The 16,220-nt window shown below is 40.5% G+C and overlaps 1 protein-coding gene across 1 annotated transcript in view; it reads right to left on the bottom strand.

Moving 5' to 3' along the window:
* Nucleotides 1-710: 710 nt before the first annotated feature.
* Nucleotides 711-16,220, bottom strand: part of LOC144693806 (mitofusin-1-like) — an 80,534-nt gene continuing 65,024 nt past the window's right edge. The window contains exons 17-18 of the mRNA XM_078563855.1: nt 11,571-11,705; nt 711-3,776 (exon numbers count right to left, since the gene is read on the bottom strand). Coding sequence (XP_078419981.1) covers nt 3,707-3,776; nt 11,571-11,705 — 205 coding nt within the window. The 3' untranslated portion in view covers nt 711-3,706. The remainder of the gene's footprint in view (nt 3,777-11,570; nt 11,706-16,220) is intronic.

Below are 16,220 nucleotides of genomic sequence, written 5' to 3'. Positions count from 1 at the left end.
TCTCCACAATGTTCAATCATCTTAGGGGTAGGTGCAATCCACCTTTTTTTAAGCTAACTTGTTTACTTGACCTACAATTTAACAGTTACATTTCAGTTCTGAATGGCTTTTAATACCAGAGCACAATTAAAATTTGAGCCAAAAAAATCCTAATTGAATCTAGTCAACATGCTTGCTTTTAGTTGCATAATTGAAATTCAATTATAGATCAAACTGCCATGCACAGGGTGGCAAAGACTATGTTATACAAATGTATGGGATCAGCCTATCATAGACTCTCAATCCTTTGAGTGTCTTTGAATATTTTTAAGGCAGAGCTAGATCGATTCTCAATTAACAAGGGGGAGAAAAGTTATTGGGGGTAGGCAGGGGTGAGAGTTTGAAGTTCCATAAGATCATGGCTGATCTGAATGCAAGAGCAGTATCAAGGGACTAAGTGGCCTACTCCTGCTCCAAATTCGCACGTTTGTGTCTCTCCTATTCTTACCCCTCCCCTTGCAAATGACATACTTTTTTCTCCTTATCATTTGATATCCCTTCCACTATCCTAGCTGCAATTATTTGAGATCATTGTGTTCCGTTTCCCGGAATCAGTCCTTAATTTGAAAATCACAACACACCATATCCTCAGATGGTACATGTGAAAAGGTTGCACTCCACTACTGCCCTTCATTTTTAATGCAGGCCTTTAATGATAAACTAAGGCAATGTAACTCAAATAATTTATTACCAAATTGCACAGCAGCTACAAGTATACATACTCAAAGAATGTAAACTTGGTTTGTCTTTCACATCTGATGAATCTAGTAAAGGGGAACATATACAAGAAATTTGGAGAAACCTCCATAAAGTTACAAAAAGTCATTTAACACCAAAAATCAGCTATGTACAAACACGTAAAGTATCATCCAACCCCCCTCCCATTTAATGAAAATCAATTTGAAACTCAAATATTGGTAAGCCATTTTTCAAGGGTGAGATATATTGTGTAAATAAAGATGGAAGCTTTAGGATTTACAGTTCATAAATCAGAATTTTCACAATGTAGCAGGTGGTAATGCAATCATATAACAAGCCATTAACATGGTTTCTGATGGAGTAACACCCATGGAAATTACTGGCACAGATCAGTTTAGTTTGGTCAGGGATATTTGCTGATTAGAACAAGTCATGGAATTGATTTAGTGGCTTTCTTCATAGATGCAAACAAGTCTTTTGAAAATAAACTTAAAATGTGTGTTAGATAAAATTATGACAATTTAAGTATCCATACAACACAAAGTTAACCACTATACTAAATTTAAATAGCTGGAACCTATAACTCAGTGCAGTTATTATCTTTAATTTTATTCTTTGGTATGTCCAGTAAACTGGTCTGAATCTTAGCACACATTAATTCTAAAGCAACTAGTCTGCCGGTACTGTATTATTCACATTCATTCTGATGGTGATGCTAATAAAAAAAGTCATTTGGAATTGAACTTTTAAAGGACATCACTAAATTATTTAAAAAGTCACATCAAAATGTTGCTTTTGCTAATCTACTAATAATGACGGAACCTAACTTGCAATCGAGTGACAAAGCCTGATATGAAATTTAGGTTATGATAACAGCCACAGGTGGGTGGTCAAGTCCAGTTTTAGGCTAGCTGAATATCTTCTGAAGTTTCAATGGAGGGCTCTTGATGCAAGTAATACTTCGGGCCTGAGGTAGTATTACTGAATATCGTTTGCAAATACACAGCAACTGCTTCCAGTGTAGCTTGATAATTAAATTTTCTTTTGATCTCACATACAAATTGTATTAGTGTACTTAAAAATTAGGACAAGGCAGTTGCAGCACCCTTGGGAACCCCTCACACAATAGCCAATTTTACTCCTTACTGCTTTGCTTCCTCTATGACTGACTTCTGCAATAATATCCAGTCATTAGTTACATGATTAATTGGCTGAAGCCCGATTCGCACAACCTTTGCTTGCTTTAGGCTCGTACATGAATTTATTCCTGAAATGAAAGACACATTGCTGAAGCTTTACATCTTGCACTCATCAGGATAAACAAGAATGCCAAATTTCAAATGATCGCAACAAATTACACTACAGGAAAAAATGGGATGCTGATTGGTCAAGGCATTGCCATGGAACAGCAAGAGGGAACTATAGTTCTCCCCAAATTCAAAGATAATTCAAAAAAATGCATATGGCTTGAGCGTATTTCTTAACGTTTGCAGAGAACAGGTCCCTGCATATGAATGCATGTTGCTTCTAGCAAGCATAAATGAGCCACGTTTTGAGCTTGACTGATTATCTTAAATTGGTTGTCAGTGTAGCTATTAGGGCACTCAGGATTGTTCAGCCAATGCTGCCCAATCGCGGAATCACATGGAACAGTAAACACTTTGTTTTGGGTTTTGAAAGCAGGCTAGTTAAGCATAGTCTGTACTATGCCAGCATGTTCCATTGGCTAGGCAGAGTACAAAATGAACTCAACCAGCCCATGCTTGCAAACACCAAACAAAATGTCAATTGTTCAATATAATTCCATGATTGGGCAGCACTTGATGAATAATCCTGAGTACTTAAATTGGTTGTTAGTGTAGCAATTAAAGATAATTGCTCGATGTGGCTCATTTACACTTGCTAGAAGTGACATACATTCATATGCAGGGACCCATTCTCTGCAAATAAAAGAAATATGTTCAAGCCTTGTGTCTATTTTGAATTATCTGAGAGCTTGGGAAGCTTTTAGTTCCCCCTTACTTTCTCCATGGTAACACCTTGGCCAATCAGAGTCAACTTGCCAACCAATGGTCTTTTTTCCTCTAGTAAAAAATGTTGTGATCATCTGAAATTTGGCATTTTTGCATTTGTCCTGATGAATGCAAGACAAAAAGCTTTGGCAACATGTTACTTTTTTCAGCAACATCAATTTATGTGTTAACATTTTCTATAGGGACACAGTTTAATGGAAGTGAATCCTATCAATATGACTACTAATTTATGTAGAGGGGAAAGAGCTGATCAGTAAAATCATGATAAAGTAATTACATGTAAATATGCATAAGCGGGTATTTCATTTAAGGATTCACATAGCTTAGATTTTTTGTGACTAAAGGCTTACTGCATTTTGACTAGGTAATGCATCCACAATGATCGATGTCCATACAGCTCACCGACACATTAATTTTTTGTCTAGATAATGAACAGAAAATTTCCATTTTATCTGATACTGAATAAATTATTGATATTTCTAATTTTCTTTCTTAAAAGACCCAAGGTGGTAAGTAATGCACTTCCTAACCAATGAAATAATTGTCAGATTCACAATTTGATCTCAAACAATGCTCATCAATGACATACTCTTCATTATTTCTAACAGCAATATTTGCATGCTCTGCTAAATTATGATGCTGAATATTGAAGTTTTCAACATCTCAAAATTTATCCATCAAGATACAGATAACCCCACTCAGCAATGACTAGTTTTCAAGTGATCCTACTTGAATTTAGATGAATGCTATGCATCTTTATGCATACCTGGTTAGATTTCTGAAGGGTTGAGAAAAGGGATCCCTGAAAACCATTACTGTATATAAAAGAGACTGGAAGTTTGTATTTTTTACACAGCATTATGGCAGCATTGGTGTCAATCCCCATCAGAAGGGTTATGGGACAAATGTAGGTTCTAAAAAAGGTTAGCAGGTTTTCACTGGTTTGTCTGCAAGTACTGCTTTGTAAATATGTCCAGTTCATTTTCCAGCCACGTTGCTTTGTTTCTGCAAGAAAAATGTATTGAAAATAAGTACAAGTTAAAAACTATTTCCATTATATACCAATCAAGTTTATAATACAATCCACTGGCACCTTGTTAAATAAAAATACTTGCAAATTGTCTGCATTAATTTTTGTTATTCTACAACAATAACAATTATATAGTGCCTTTATCATAATAAAACATCCCAAGGTGCTTCACTGGAGTGTTATTGTGCAAAATCTGATGCCAGATCTTAGGGCAGATAACCAAAAACTTGGTCAAAGGTAGATTTTAAGGTGCATCTTAAAGGAGGAAAGAGAGTTGGAGAGGAGAAGAGATTTAGGGAGAGAATTCCTTCACAGCTGAAAACAGCTGCCAGTGGTAAATTTAAATCATCCACACTTTTGCTCAATGCTAGAAAATTACAGCAGATCCTCCCTGAACATTGGAAGAGGGAAATCATGTTTGACAAACCTACTGGAGTTTTTTTTGAGGACACAACTAGAATAGATAAGGGAGAACCAGTGGATGTGGTGTATTTTGGATTTTCAGAAAGCTTTTGATGAAGTCCCACTTAAGAGGTTAGTGTGCAAAATTAAAGCACATCGGATTGGGGGTAATATATTAGCTGGATTAAGAATTGGTTAGTGGACTGGAAATAAAGAGTAAGAATAAATGAGTCTTTTTCGGAATGGCAGGCAGTGACCAGTGGGGTCCCACTGTCATGGTTTGGATTAGTTTCTCTGTGTGGATGTATGTGTGGGGGTTTTAACTGAATTAGAGACAGCTAGTCTGGAGCTTTTGAGGTATCAGAAGGGAAAATAGGTTTGAAATACTAAATACATAAACATGGGATATTACACCTAGCCATATGAAGCTAAGTCAAACAGTGTATTTATTTTACCCAAAGGGTACTGATAATATGAATACTGTGAAAGATTGATATTAAAGAAAAAGTAAAGTTGCAAAAACATTGGAACAATGGAATTTACTTTAAAAAGGGAGAAACCTGTATAAAGGAGATGAGGGAGAAGAAATTCTAAGATCTAACATAAATGTGAAAAGCCTCCAAGCCTCTATGCATCAAGCTGCTGTCTACAGGAACTGAAGCTAAGAAAACTCACTGTGAATATCACTGTCCAGGGTATTGTGTGCTATGCCTGGGTCTGTTGAAATTTATTTCTTTGTTTTACTGTTGCCTTAACGGAGATGTAACTGGGAGTCAGATTAATTAGGGGAGTTAGGAGTTATTATAGTAGTAATCTGTAGACCTGTGTGTGCGCTTAAAATCTTTTCTACTTTTAAATGTTTCATTTAGTTTTGTAAAAAACCTCTAAGACTCGGTGGGCTTATTACTACTGAATTTAAGGCATGCATCTCGAAAAAAAAAATTACAAATTGCAACACAGTTGTGGCAGCTGTTTCAAGTTTCCCTCTGGGATTTGAGCAGCTCAGCATTTACCATCCGCTGTACCATAACAACCGCAGGGAGCAGTGCTTGGGCCCCAGCTATTCACTATATATATCAATGATTTGGATGAGGGAACCAAATGTAGTATTTCCAAGTTTTCTGATGACACAAAACTAGGTGGGGATGTGAGTGTTGAGGAGGATGTTAAGAGGCTTCAAGGTGATTTAGACAAGTTGAGTGAGTGGGCAAATACATGGCAGATGCAATATAACATGGATAAGTTTCAAGTTATCCACTATGGTAGGAAAACAGAATGGTAGTGTATTATTTAATTGGTGATAGATTGGGAAATGTTGGTGTACAAAGGGACCTGGGTGTCCTTGTACACCCATCACTGAAAACAAGCATGCAGGTGCAGCAAGCAGTTAAGGCGGCAAATTGTATGCTTGCCTTCATTGCGAGAGGGCTTGAGTACAGGAGCAAGGGTGTCTTACTGCAACTGTACAGGGCCTTGCTGAGACCCAACCTGGAGTAGTGTGTGCAGTTTTGGTCTCCTTCCCGAAGAAAGGATATACTTGCCATAGAGGGAGTGCAGCGAAGGTTCACCAGGCTGATTCCTGGGATTCCTGGCAGAATTGTCGTATGAGGAGAGATTGGGCCGACTAGGCCTATATTCACTGAAGTTTAGAAGAATGAGAGGGGATCTCATTGAAACATAAAATTCTGACAGGCCTGGACAGACTGGATGCAGGGATGATATTTCTTTTGGCTGGAGATCTAGAACAAGAGGTAACAGTCTCAGGATATGGGGTAGACCATTTAGGACTGAGATTAGGAGAAACTTCTTCACTCAGAGGCTGGTGAACCTGTGGAATTCTCTACCACAGATGGCTGTGGAGGTCAAGTCACTAATATATTTAAGAAGGAAATAGGTTTCTAGACTCTAAAGGCATCAAGGGGTATGGGGAGAGAGTGGGAGTATGGCATTGAGATACAGGATCAGCCATGATCATATCGAATGGTGGAGCAGGCTTGAAGGGCCGAATGACCTACTCCTGCTTCTATTTTTTCTATGGGCTGAATCTTCTGGTCAGTGTGCGGGGGTGGGCCCGACACGCCGACGCGTAAAATGACATGCGATGACATCGGACGTGCATCGATATTTCGTTCAGCGGGCGCACACCGCAGGCAGCTGCGAGCCCGCTAAAATGTCAACAGCCTATTAAGGCCATTAAGAATGTAATTAAAGTATTTAAGAACGCTGCCCGTCCAACCTTAAGGTTGGCGGGCAGGCGAAAACTCGAAGCAGCCTTCGCATTTTTCAGGAAACATCCACAGGCAGGATGTTTCCTGAAACTTTTATAAAACAATTAAATAAGTTTTCCCAACTTCACAAACGTATCCCAACTCACGTGACACTGTCACATGAGGGGACATGTTTAAATAAATTTTTTCTTCATTTATTAAAAGGCTTCATAATCTATTCAATCTCCCCGAGGCAGCTCCATGCCTCAGGGAGATTGCTGTGCTCTTTCGCATGCATGTGCGTGAAAGAGCGCAGGCCCCAACTCTCCCTCCTCCCCCCTCCCACACAGGTAGCGCTGAGTGCTACCGGCAGTGCATTACACCAATTAAGGCCCGCCCATATAAAATGGCGGCATGCAGCCGATCGCAGCCAGCGATTGGCTCCGCACCCGCCCATGCCCAGCCCGCCTGCCATAAGTAAAATCCTGGCCCACGTTACTTTCCAATTTCCAGTACAGTTCCATCTTGGTGCATGACAAATAAGAATCAGAGCTTAAATCGCCAAGGCAATTTTCAGATTAAAATGTTCCAAATAAGAAGATTCTAAAATTCATCTATTGGATACACGTTAATCCAAAGTAACACCATCTGTAATCGCCGCAACCTTTGTAAGATTTGTAGCTTATGATTTATAGCAAATATGGTATATGAGTTTACATAGAAGTGAAGGAATAATATTGGGTAAATAAAGTTTGACAATTACAATTCATTTTTAAAAACAAAATAATTCATGCTTGATGAATGTACTCAATCTTATTTGAATATACAGATCATAATCCTCGGGTTGGGAAGCTTGGAAGGCTATGGAAAAGGACGCTAACAAAGGATGGGTAATAATACCAGTTGTGAAGATAGGGGTGTAACTTTATAGGAAAGTAGCTGTGTCCAGTCAAAAGAGGAGGAAGCTTCAATGCATTGAGCAGATAATTACCTAGATGATACAGACCTCATTCTTTTGAATACATATTAAGTTTCACTGGCTTTAAGAAAAATGATACGCTTTGCATATACATGAAAATGTTGTGTTGACATTGTCGTCAAGGTGTGCTGAACGTGGTCTCCTGCTTCTATATTGTAAACAAGCCTACAGACCTCTGCAATACTGCCAGATCATGTTTACATGAAACTAAATGAAAACCGATTTAATCACCCCATTCCCCAGAAATAAAATCGTGGTGTTGTGGAGGATACGTATACTTTGAAGAATGAAGATAGCACTTTGGATACTATACAAAAATTCTGGAAAATCTTTCAGGATCCTGTGCATTCAGTCTATTCTGGAATTTGTACAACTAGTTTATGTTGTTAGGCCAAGACCCCAGTGCATAGACTTTACAAGGATAGGAGCACATTGAACCAGATGAAAATTTCTTGTGATTTGTGAGAGATTCAGGAGGAAGGGGATTCCTGCAGTAGGTAACCTTGGAGCAAGTATGCTAAGATTTTGAGCAACTCTAGCATTAAATACCTTCAAATTCAGTGTGCTGGTCTAAAAAATGTCCTGCCTAGAACATATTCCTAATTGCCTGTGAACTAATGGGAAGAACATTTCACACTCTTGGTTCTCCATTGGGTGCGGTTTGATCTACCATGCTAGATACAGATTCATGACTCTGAAAAGTCCATAAAGACTACTATCAGTAGATTGGACAAAGTGCTTTGAAACTCCAAGGCATATTGGTTAAGGTTTCAGGTTTGCAACTTTAAGAGGAATTACATGGATGCCTGAGAGGGAGGCTCTAGCACTGTAAATGAGGACCATTTCTATGCAGTTAACGATAGGTTACTTACTTCCCAGAGGGGGACCAGAGTTATTGTCCCAAGCTCCTTATGAAGTTTTTTTTTGCATTATCATTAGTTTTATTAAAAGAGCTTCAAAAACCCCTTCTCAAAGAGAACAGCAGGTTTTTAACTTGAGAAATCCCAATACAAGGGAAAACTTGTCTTGCCAGATCAATTGGTACTGCCTGAGCTAGACTGGGTTAATTTACACTTGGTTTGGATGATACTCAACACTGAAAACTCCAGGCAACATTTGTGGTTCCATAGATAACCAATATGCGTTCTTGTTGACACAGTCAAGGTTTTAGCAATGACTGGTGCCATTGAGTACTCAGCAATTTTGACAAGTTGTTAGCAGAATTTCTTAGGCTTTGCTTTTGTTGTGAACTCTTATCTTACATATAGTGCAGATTTCAGTGAATGTGAGGCAAATGGGTCAAGTTCCAGTGTCATGTTTTGGTAATGAGATTTTATGTAACAGTGAGTGTCAGCAATTGTGATTATGCTACTGCTTTTGTAAAAGTTTTTGACAGATGCTGACAACTTATGAATACTTTTTTTTTGATGCAGTGCAAAACATGGGTCAGCGTTGGCTGGAGTATTGTATGATCGCAGCCTAGCTAAAGCACGTACTCTGGGTATAAAGTTGTACTTCTGCCAGTTTGCTCTTGACTTCTTTATTTTCTACCACTATGATTTAGGGAGCATAGAATTGGTCCATGGTACTTCCCAACCTACAGCGTGTTTTCTTCTCTTGATCGGCTAATAACATTGGTTCAATTAAAAGTTCAGGAGACAGCACCAGGCACACATAAAAATAGGGTGTCAACTTAGTGAAGTTACAACACAGGATTACCTGCATGCCAAACAGCAGAAGCAGCATGTAATAGACAGAGCTAAGCGATCCCACAACCAATGGATCAGATCTAAGATCTGCAGTCCTGCCACATCCAGTCATGAATGTTGGTGGACAATTAAACAACTAACCAGAGGAAAAGGCTCCACAAATATTCCCATCTCAATGATGGGGGAGCCCAGCACATCAGTGCAAAAGAAAAGGCTGAAGCAACCATTTTCAGCCAGAAGTGCCAAGCAGATGATCCATCTCGGCCTCCTCCGGAGGTCTGCCAATTTGATTTACTCCATGTGATATCAATAAACAGTTGAAGGCATTGGATGTGGCAAAGGCAATGGGCCCTGACAACACACCAGCAGTAGTACTGAAGGCTTGAGCTCCAAAACTAGCCATGACCCTAGCTAAATTGTTCCAGTACAGCTGCAACACTGGCATCAACCCAACAATATGGAAAATTGCCCAGGTATGTCCTGTGCACAAAAAGCAGGACAAATCCAACCTGGCCAATTACTGCCCCATCAGTCTACTCTTGATCATCATCAAACTGGTGGAAGATGTCGGCAACAGTGCTATCAAGTGGCACTTACTCAGCAATAACCTGCTCACTGATGCTCAATTTGGGTTCCACCAGGGCCACTCAACTCCTGACCTCATTACAGACTTGGTGCAAACATGAAGAAAAGAGCTGAACCCCAGGGGTGAGGTAAGAGTGAGGAGCCCTAGCAAAACTGAAGTCAATGGGAACTGGGGGGAATTCTCCACTGGCCTAGCACAAAGGAAGATGGTTGTGGTTGTTAAGTTCAATCATCTCACTCCCAGGACATTGCTGCAAGAGTTTCTCAGGGTACTGTCCTCAGCCCAACCATCTTCAGCTACTTCATCTATGACCTTTCCTCCATTATAAGGTCAGAAGTTCACTGATGATTTCTCAATGTTCAGCACCATCCTCAGATACTGGAGCAGTCCATATGCAGCAAGACCTGGACAACATTCAGGCTTGGGCTGTTAAGTGGCAAGTAACTTTCATGTCACACAAGTGCTGAGCAATGACCATCTCCAACGAGAGAGAATCTAACCATCTCCCCTTGACATTCAATGACATTACCATTGCCAAATCCCCCACTATCAACATCCTGGGGTTTACCATTGACCAGAAAATGAGCTGCAAAAAGCAACAAAAATAATGTGGCTACCAGAGCAGGTCAGAGGCTGGGAAATCTGTGGTGAATAACTCACTTCCCCAATACCTGTCTACTGTCTACAAGGCACAAGTCAGGAATGTGGTGGAATACTCTCCACTTGCCTGGATGAGGGCAGCTCCAACAACACTCAAGAAGCTCAACACCATCCAGAACAAAGCAGTGCACTTGAATGACACCCCATCCACCACCTTAAATATTCACTCCCTCCACCACTGCTGCACAGTAGCAGCGGGGTGTACCAACTACAGATGCACTGCAGCAATTCATCAAGCTTCCTTCGACAGCACTTTCCAACCTCATGACCTCTGCCAACTAGAAGGACAAGGGCAGCAGCTGTTGGGTACACCACCACCTGCAAATTCCCCTCCAAACCACACACCACACCGACTTGGAACTTAATTGCCATTCCTTATTGTCGCTGGGTCTAAAGCCCTCTTAACAGCACTGTGGGTGTACCTAGAATGTATACTACATGGACTGCAGCAGTTCAAGGAAATGGCTCACCCCAACCTTCTCCAGGGCAATTAGTGAAGGGCAACAAATGCTGGTCTTGCCAGCAACATCCACATCCTGTGAATGAATTAAAAAAACATTGATTGTCATTTTGTTTTTCAATGCTTGCCCCAACAACAATAATTGGAGAGCTGATATTTCACTGAAGATTTATCAGTTGTCCTTTCTAAATTTCTAGGAACTAGAAAAAGGCAAAATCTCAGATCGGTTTATTATGAAAACAGAATGTATTAAAAATACAGAAGACCTGTTAATCTGACCTACATTTTTGGAATAATAGAGGACTGTGTCTCATTTTGGTGCTGAAAGGTCTAAGATGAGTAGCAGATACAGGGGAGAAAAAAATAATAGGTAGTATGATGCAGGCCCATGCAAGAGTTGGAGGCAAATGTGGCGCCAGCTACCACATTTTCGCGTGCATGTGAACCACGTGATTTTCACTAGAAAGCAAATTGAGCTAGCCTTTATTCTAATAATGTTTGCGCTTTTTGCTGGAATTGCCATTCCATTTTAATTAGGATCAACCATTTGTTATCTGGGATTTATCACAGGTTTTTTGAGGGCTTTTCCTGCCTTTTCTGGGTCAGTTTGGCCTTTAGCAAAACAGGAACACTGTAATCATTTGGTGCTAAAGACATGGTTAAAGAATTGCCATAAAGAGTTCAACCTGCGTGTGTTAAAATTTGTTTATCTATATAATCATTTCAGAAATTAAGAAGTACAAGGAAAATATCAAAAAGGTATCACCTTAACCGCTTTGATCGGTTTTGTGTGGACTCTAGGAGTTCGATCTTTTTGTTAAGGCTGGAGACTGCTTCTTCTAAGTTTTTCTCAGTAACATCTACCTGCTGGCATAGTCGTGCAAAGGTACTGGTCATTTCCCTGAGAGTAAGAACAAAGACAAAAAGGACAAACATAATTTCATCCACCTACCCAAAAAAACCTGTTGTTAAGATATATACGGCAAATGTATTATTTATTTTGTCCACAAAATATTATTTTTGGCAACCGCTCAGTTTGGCTGGCATAATACATTATGCCAAACTTGCACTTGCACTTATTGTTTTGCAGGTCCTCAAGGGGTCTCAAAATGCTTCACAGCCATTGAATTGCTTGCTTTTTAAAATGCAGCCACCATTGTGTGCAAATACAGCAACCAATTTGAACAAGGTCCCACAACTGCAATGAGAAAAATGACCAGTTAATCTGTGTTTATTGCTGTTGATTGTGGGATAAATGTTGGCCAGAATATTGGGTGAACTCCTCTCGCCAACTCAGCAGACGAATGGGACATTGGTTTAATATATCAACAAAAAGAGGGGTAATTTTAGGGAAATGTTTGCTTACTGTTGGCTGAATTTCTTTTCAAAAATTAGCACTTCAGTCAGTTAATCTTCATTAAACTCCAATCATCAATGCATTCACCTCCAAGAAGAGAGTCTAATCACCTCCTCTTGACATTCAGTGGCACTGAATTCCCCATTATTGACACCTGACGGGTTACTATTGACCAGAAACATAACTGGCCCAGGCACATAAATAAATACTGTGGCTACAAGAGCAGGTCAGAAACTAATCTCCTGTCTTCCCAAAGCCTTTCCATCTACAAGGCTCAGGTGAGGAGTGTGATAGAATATTCCCCACTTGCCTCAATGAGTGCAGATCTGACACTCAAGAAACTCAACACCATCCAAGACAAACAGCCCCATTTGATTGGCATCCCATCTACCACTTTAAACATTCACTCCCTCCACCACTGGAGCATCATACCTGCATTATGTACCATCTACCAGATGCACTGCAGCAATTCACTGAGGTTTTTCTGACAGTACCTTCCAACTCCATGGCCTCCACCATTTACAAGAACAAGGGCAGCAGGCACACCCTCAAGTCGCACACCATGCTGACTTGGAAATGGAAGTCCGTTCCTTCCTGTCAGTGGGTCAAAATTCTGGCATTCCCTTCCTAACAGCATTGTGGAAGTACCTACACCAAACGGACTGCAGCCGCTCAAGGAGGCTAACCATCACTTTCTCAAGGGCAATTAGGGAAAGGTAATTAATGCATACATTGCCAGCGACACCCATATCCCATGAACAAATAAAAAAAAACTGTTGGAATTTAACTAACTGCATCATGTTCTAAAAAATAATTCGGCAAGATCAATATGTTGACATTTCCTATTTTATAAGCACATACAAAACCACTGAAGTTCCAATATGCACATTCCTTCTTTGCAGTCCACTATATCTCATGGCTAAGTTTGGTGATTCAACAATTTTTCAGCCAAAATACATATGACTCTCCCTTCTTGAGTTTTATAAGGACCGCTAACAAGTGACTACCTTCATTTACTTTTCACCTTTTGCTTAATCACCGTTTTTGGTCTATATTATAGAATTCCTTTTTAAAAACGAGGAAGATTTGAATGCATCAGTTCTGGCCTCTTGTGCATCCACGAAGCTACACTACAGGCAGCTGTGCCTTTAATTTTTTTATTCGTTCATGGGATGTGGCTGTCACGGGCTAGGCCAGCATTTATTGCCCACCCCCAACTGCCCTTGAGAAAGTGGTAGTGTGCTGCCTTCTTGAATCGTCGCAACCCATGTGTTGTAGGAACAACGTCAGTGCTGTTAAAGGTGAAGGAATGGCAATATAGTTCCAAATCAGGATGGTGAGTGACTTGGAGAGGAACATGCAGGCGGTGGTGTTGCCATGCATCTGCTGCCCTTGTCCTTCTAGGTGGTAGAGGTTACGTAGCCCAAAGATCTGGAGTTCCCCCTCTATCCTCTCTTTCAGATGTTCCCAAAAACTACCTCTGACCTCACCTGTCCTAGTATCTCTTTGTGTGGCTCAGTGTCAAATTTGTTGAATAATGCTCCTGTGAAGCACCTTGGGACATCCTTTGTTAAAGGTGCTACATAAATGCAGTTGTTGTTGTCCTTGCAAAGGGTCTCAACTTCTAATTATAGGCAGTTTATTCAAGAAGTAGATCTGTCCCTTTAGCTTAAAGCTGCTGACCTTGTTCAGTGCTGGTGGAGAAATATTCGTATGGTATTCTCATGAAGCTGTTGCTAATGTACCTTAGCCACAAATCAGAAGCTGCAGTGATGATGGCCTAGAAGCAGGCAAACTACTTTATCCTCTTGTAGTCATGTGGCTTAGAAGTGCGTTCCTTTTTAAGAGGCCTCTGGTTTGAGAGCAAAGGCTGCATTTATTTGTACTGTAATACTAGGGGGAGCACTTCCTGCACATGCACAGATGCAGTGTCAGCTTGTGACTGAGAGATGCTTTTAAGTGCAGCTCTGCTTTCTGTCGCTGAATTATGCATTTTTCTCAAGTTGGTGTCTTATAACCTTCTCCTTTACTATTAAGCTGGACCTTACTTTGGAGCTTTATTTATGACAGAGGATTTTATTTAACAAAAGGCTCACAAATTATTAAGCAAAACAATACTGTTTTTCAAATAGTTATTCCAGTAGTGAATACAAGATGCCTTGAAGTGACAGGTAGATACTTTTTCCCCAGCAACCTGTTAAAAATTTAAGAGAAATAAAAAATTCTTAGAATATTTAATAAAATAATCACCCAACACAGGACTCAAAATCATGACCCTGGGATTAAGAGTCCCATTATCTACCAACCCGGCTAGCTGGCTGTATAGGTACTCCCTACACAAAGCCTTTCCAACTTGGGTAACAGCTCCATAAGTGACCCTTCTTAAGGAGGCAGCACTCATATTTTAGACATATATTAAAAATTTTATATTTTAAATATCAGAGTCCTCACAGCTTTAATCCTAAATACACTGCCCTGTCCCTGGCTAACACTACCCAAACCTTTTGTCACCACTCTCCTCCCCCACCCGCCCCACCCCCCCAGCCCTCTGTCAATTATAATTCTCCCGGCTTTAACATCAAAATTTGACAGCATTTAAACTTCACTGATGCTCCTGCCGCCAACTGGAAAGGCAGCAGGAACAATTGTACGTGTGGTGGCACCTGTGAAAAGAAAAGGTGTGCCCTTGATATTTATTGAAGATATGGGTCCCAATATTGCTCTCTCAACATCCAGAAAATGCTCATTCCCAGGCAAGATGGAGAAAAGGAGGCACAGACTCTTTGTCAGGTCTTTGCACTCTGTGTGGTCCTGGGGATCTCCCAGGTTCCTACAAAGAGTAAAACATGGGCTGTGCTTGTAATCGCCACAGGTAATGGTAATGAGGCAGGAGGTGTACTTTGCTTTTCCTCAACTTCCTGTGTTTGCCAGGGCATCTACTTCCAATGTTATCCAAAAAAGCTAGCAGTGAATCTTGCAACAGGACTCTCCTCAGGTTGGAGGGTGTGAGCTATGCAGCAAAATGACGTAGGGCCAACAGTTAGGTGGCATTCCTTTTCCTGCAGGACTCATACAATTTTGGGGCTTGGAGATGTTCTGGCTGCTGTACTCTAACAGCAGGCAGAAGGCTCAAACTGGTAGCCACTGTTGTATTTGGTGGCCTCTTTTCTCCCCGCTCCTTCTGCACATACCCATATTGCCATCTCTGGTGAACAACAAGATCCCATCTTTAGCCCCCTTTTATTTCTCACCTGGGCTATATCCTTGGTGACATCATCCTTAAGCATTGGGACAGTTTCACACATACACCAATACCCAGATTTAGCGCTTCACCACATCCTCTGATTCCAGTGCTTTTGGATTAACCTTCCAGCATCAACCAACTAAATATCAGCAAGGGCAAAGTCATCGCTTATGTAGTCTCCCAAAGCAGAAAATTTCTCCCCATGCCTCCTAATCCTACCTACCTTCTTTGATGCCAACTCAAGCTGATGGTGTATATCTTTGGTAGCCTGTTTGACTGAGCTGAAACCCTCATCCACACTTCTGCCATTTCCAAACTAAATATGTCCCAATGCTATGTTTGCCAGCAGGTGAGCTGCACCTTACTTAAACTCCAACTTAGTCAGAATGCATCCAGTCCCACACAAAGTCTTACACATCTATGACTTGAATTCTTGCCTACTTCCAAAGGCTGCCATCACTTAGGGCACTGACTTCAAAATCTTCATCCTTCTCTTTAAATCCTTTCACAGCCTCACTACTTTTGCAACTTCTCAACCCTTACATGCCTGCTTCAGGGTTGCCAATTCAGGTTGGATGAAATGGGAACATTTATTTGCAAAAAAAATTAAAAATAACATATACCCACTAGTAGTTTAGGTGCCAATTGATCAATTAAAACTTGCCTCAAGGCCATGTGTTCAAAAAAAGGCCCCGAAAAAAGTTTTTCTAAGTTACAACACAAATCTCAGTGTTTTACTTAAAATTTAGATTTGGGAAAATGACCCAAAAGAACCATCGAACGTACAAAAATGATGGACAGGAAAAGACCACCTG

Source organism: Cetorhinus maximus, chromosome 19 (assembly GCF_964194155.1).
Source record: "Cetorhinus maximus chromosome 19, sCetMax3.hap1.1, whole genome shotgun sequence".
Taxonomy (NCBI): domain Eukaryota; kingdom Metazoa; phylum Chordata; class Chondrichthyes; order Lamniformes; family Cetorhinidae; genus Cetorhinus; species Cetorhinus maximus.
This window is presented reverse-complemented; position numbering and strand designations above follow the sequence as displayed.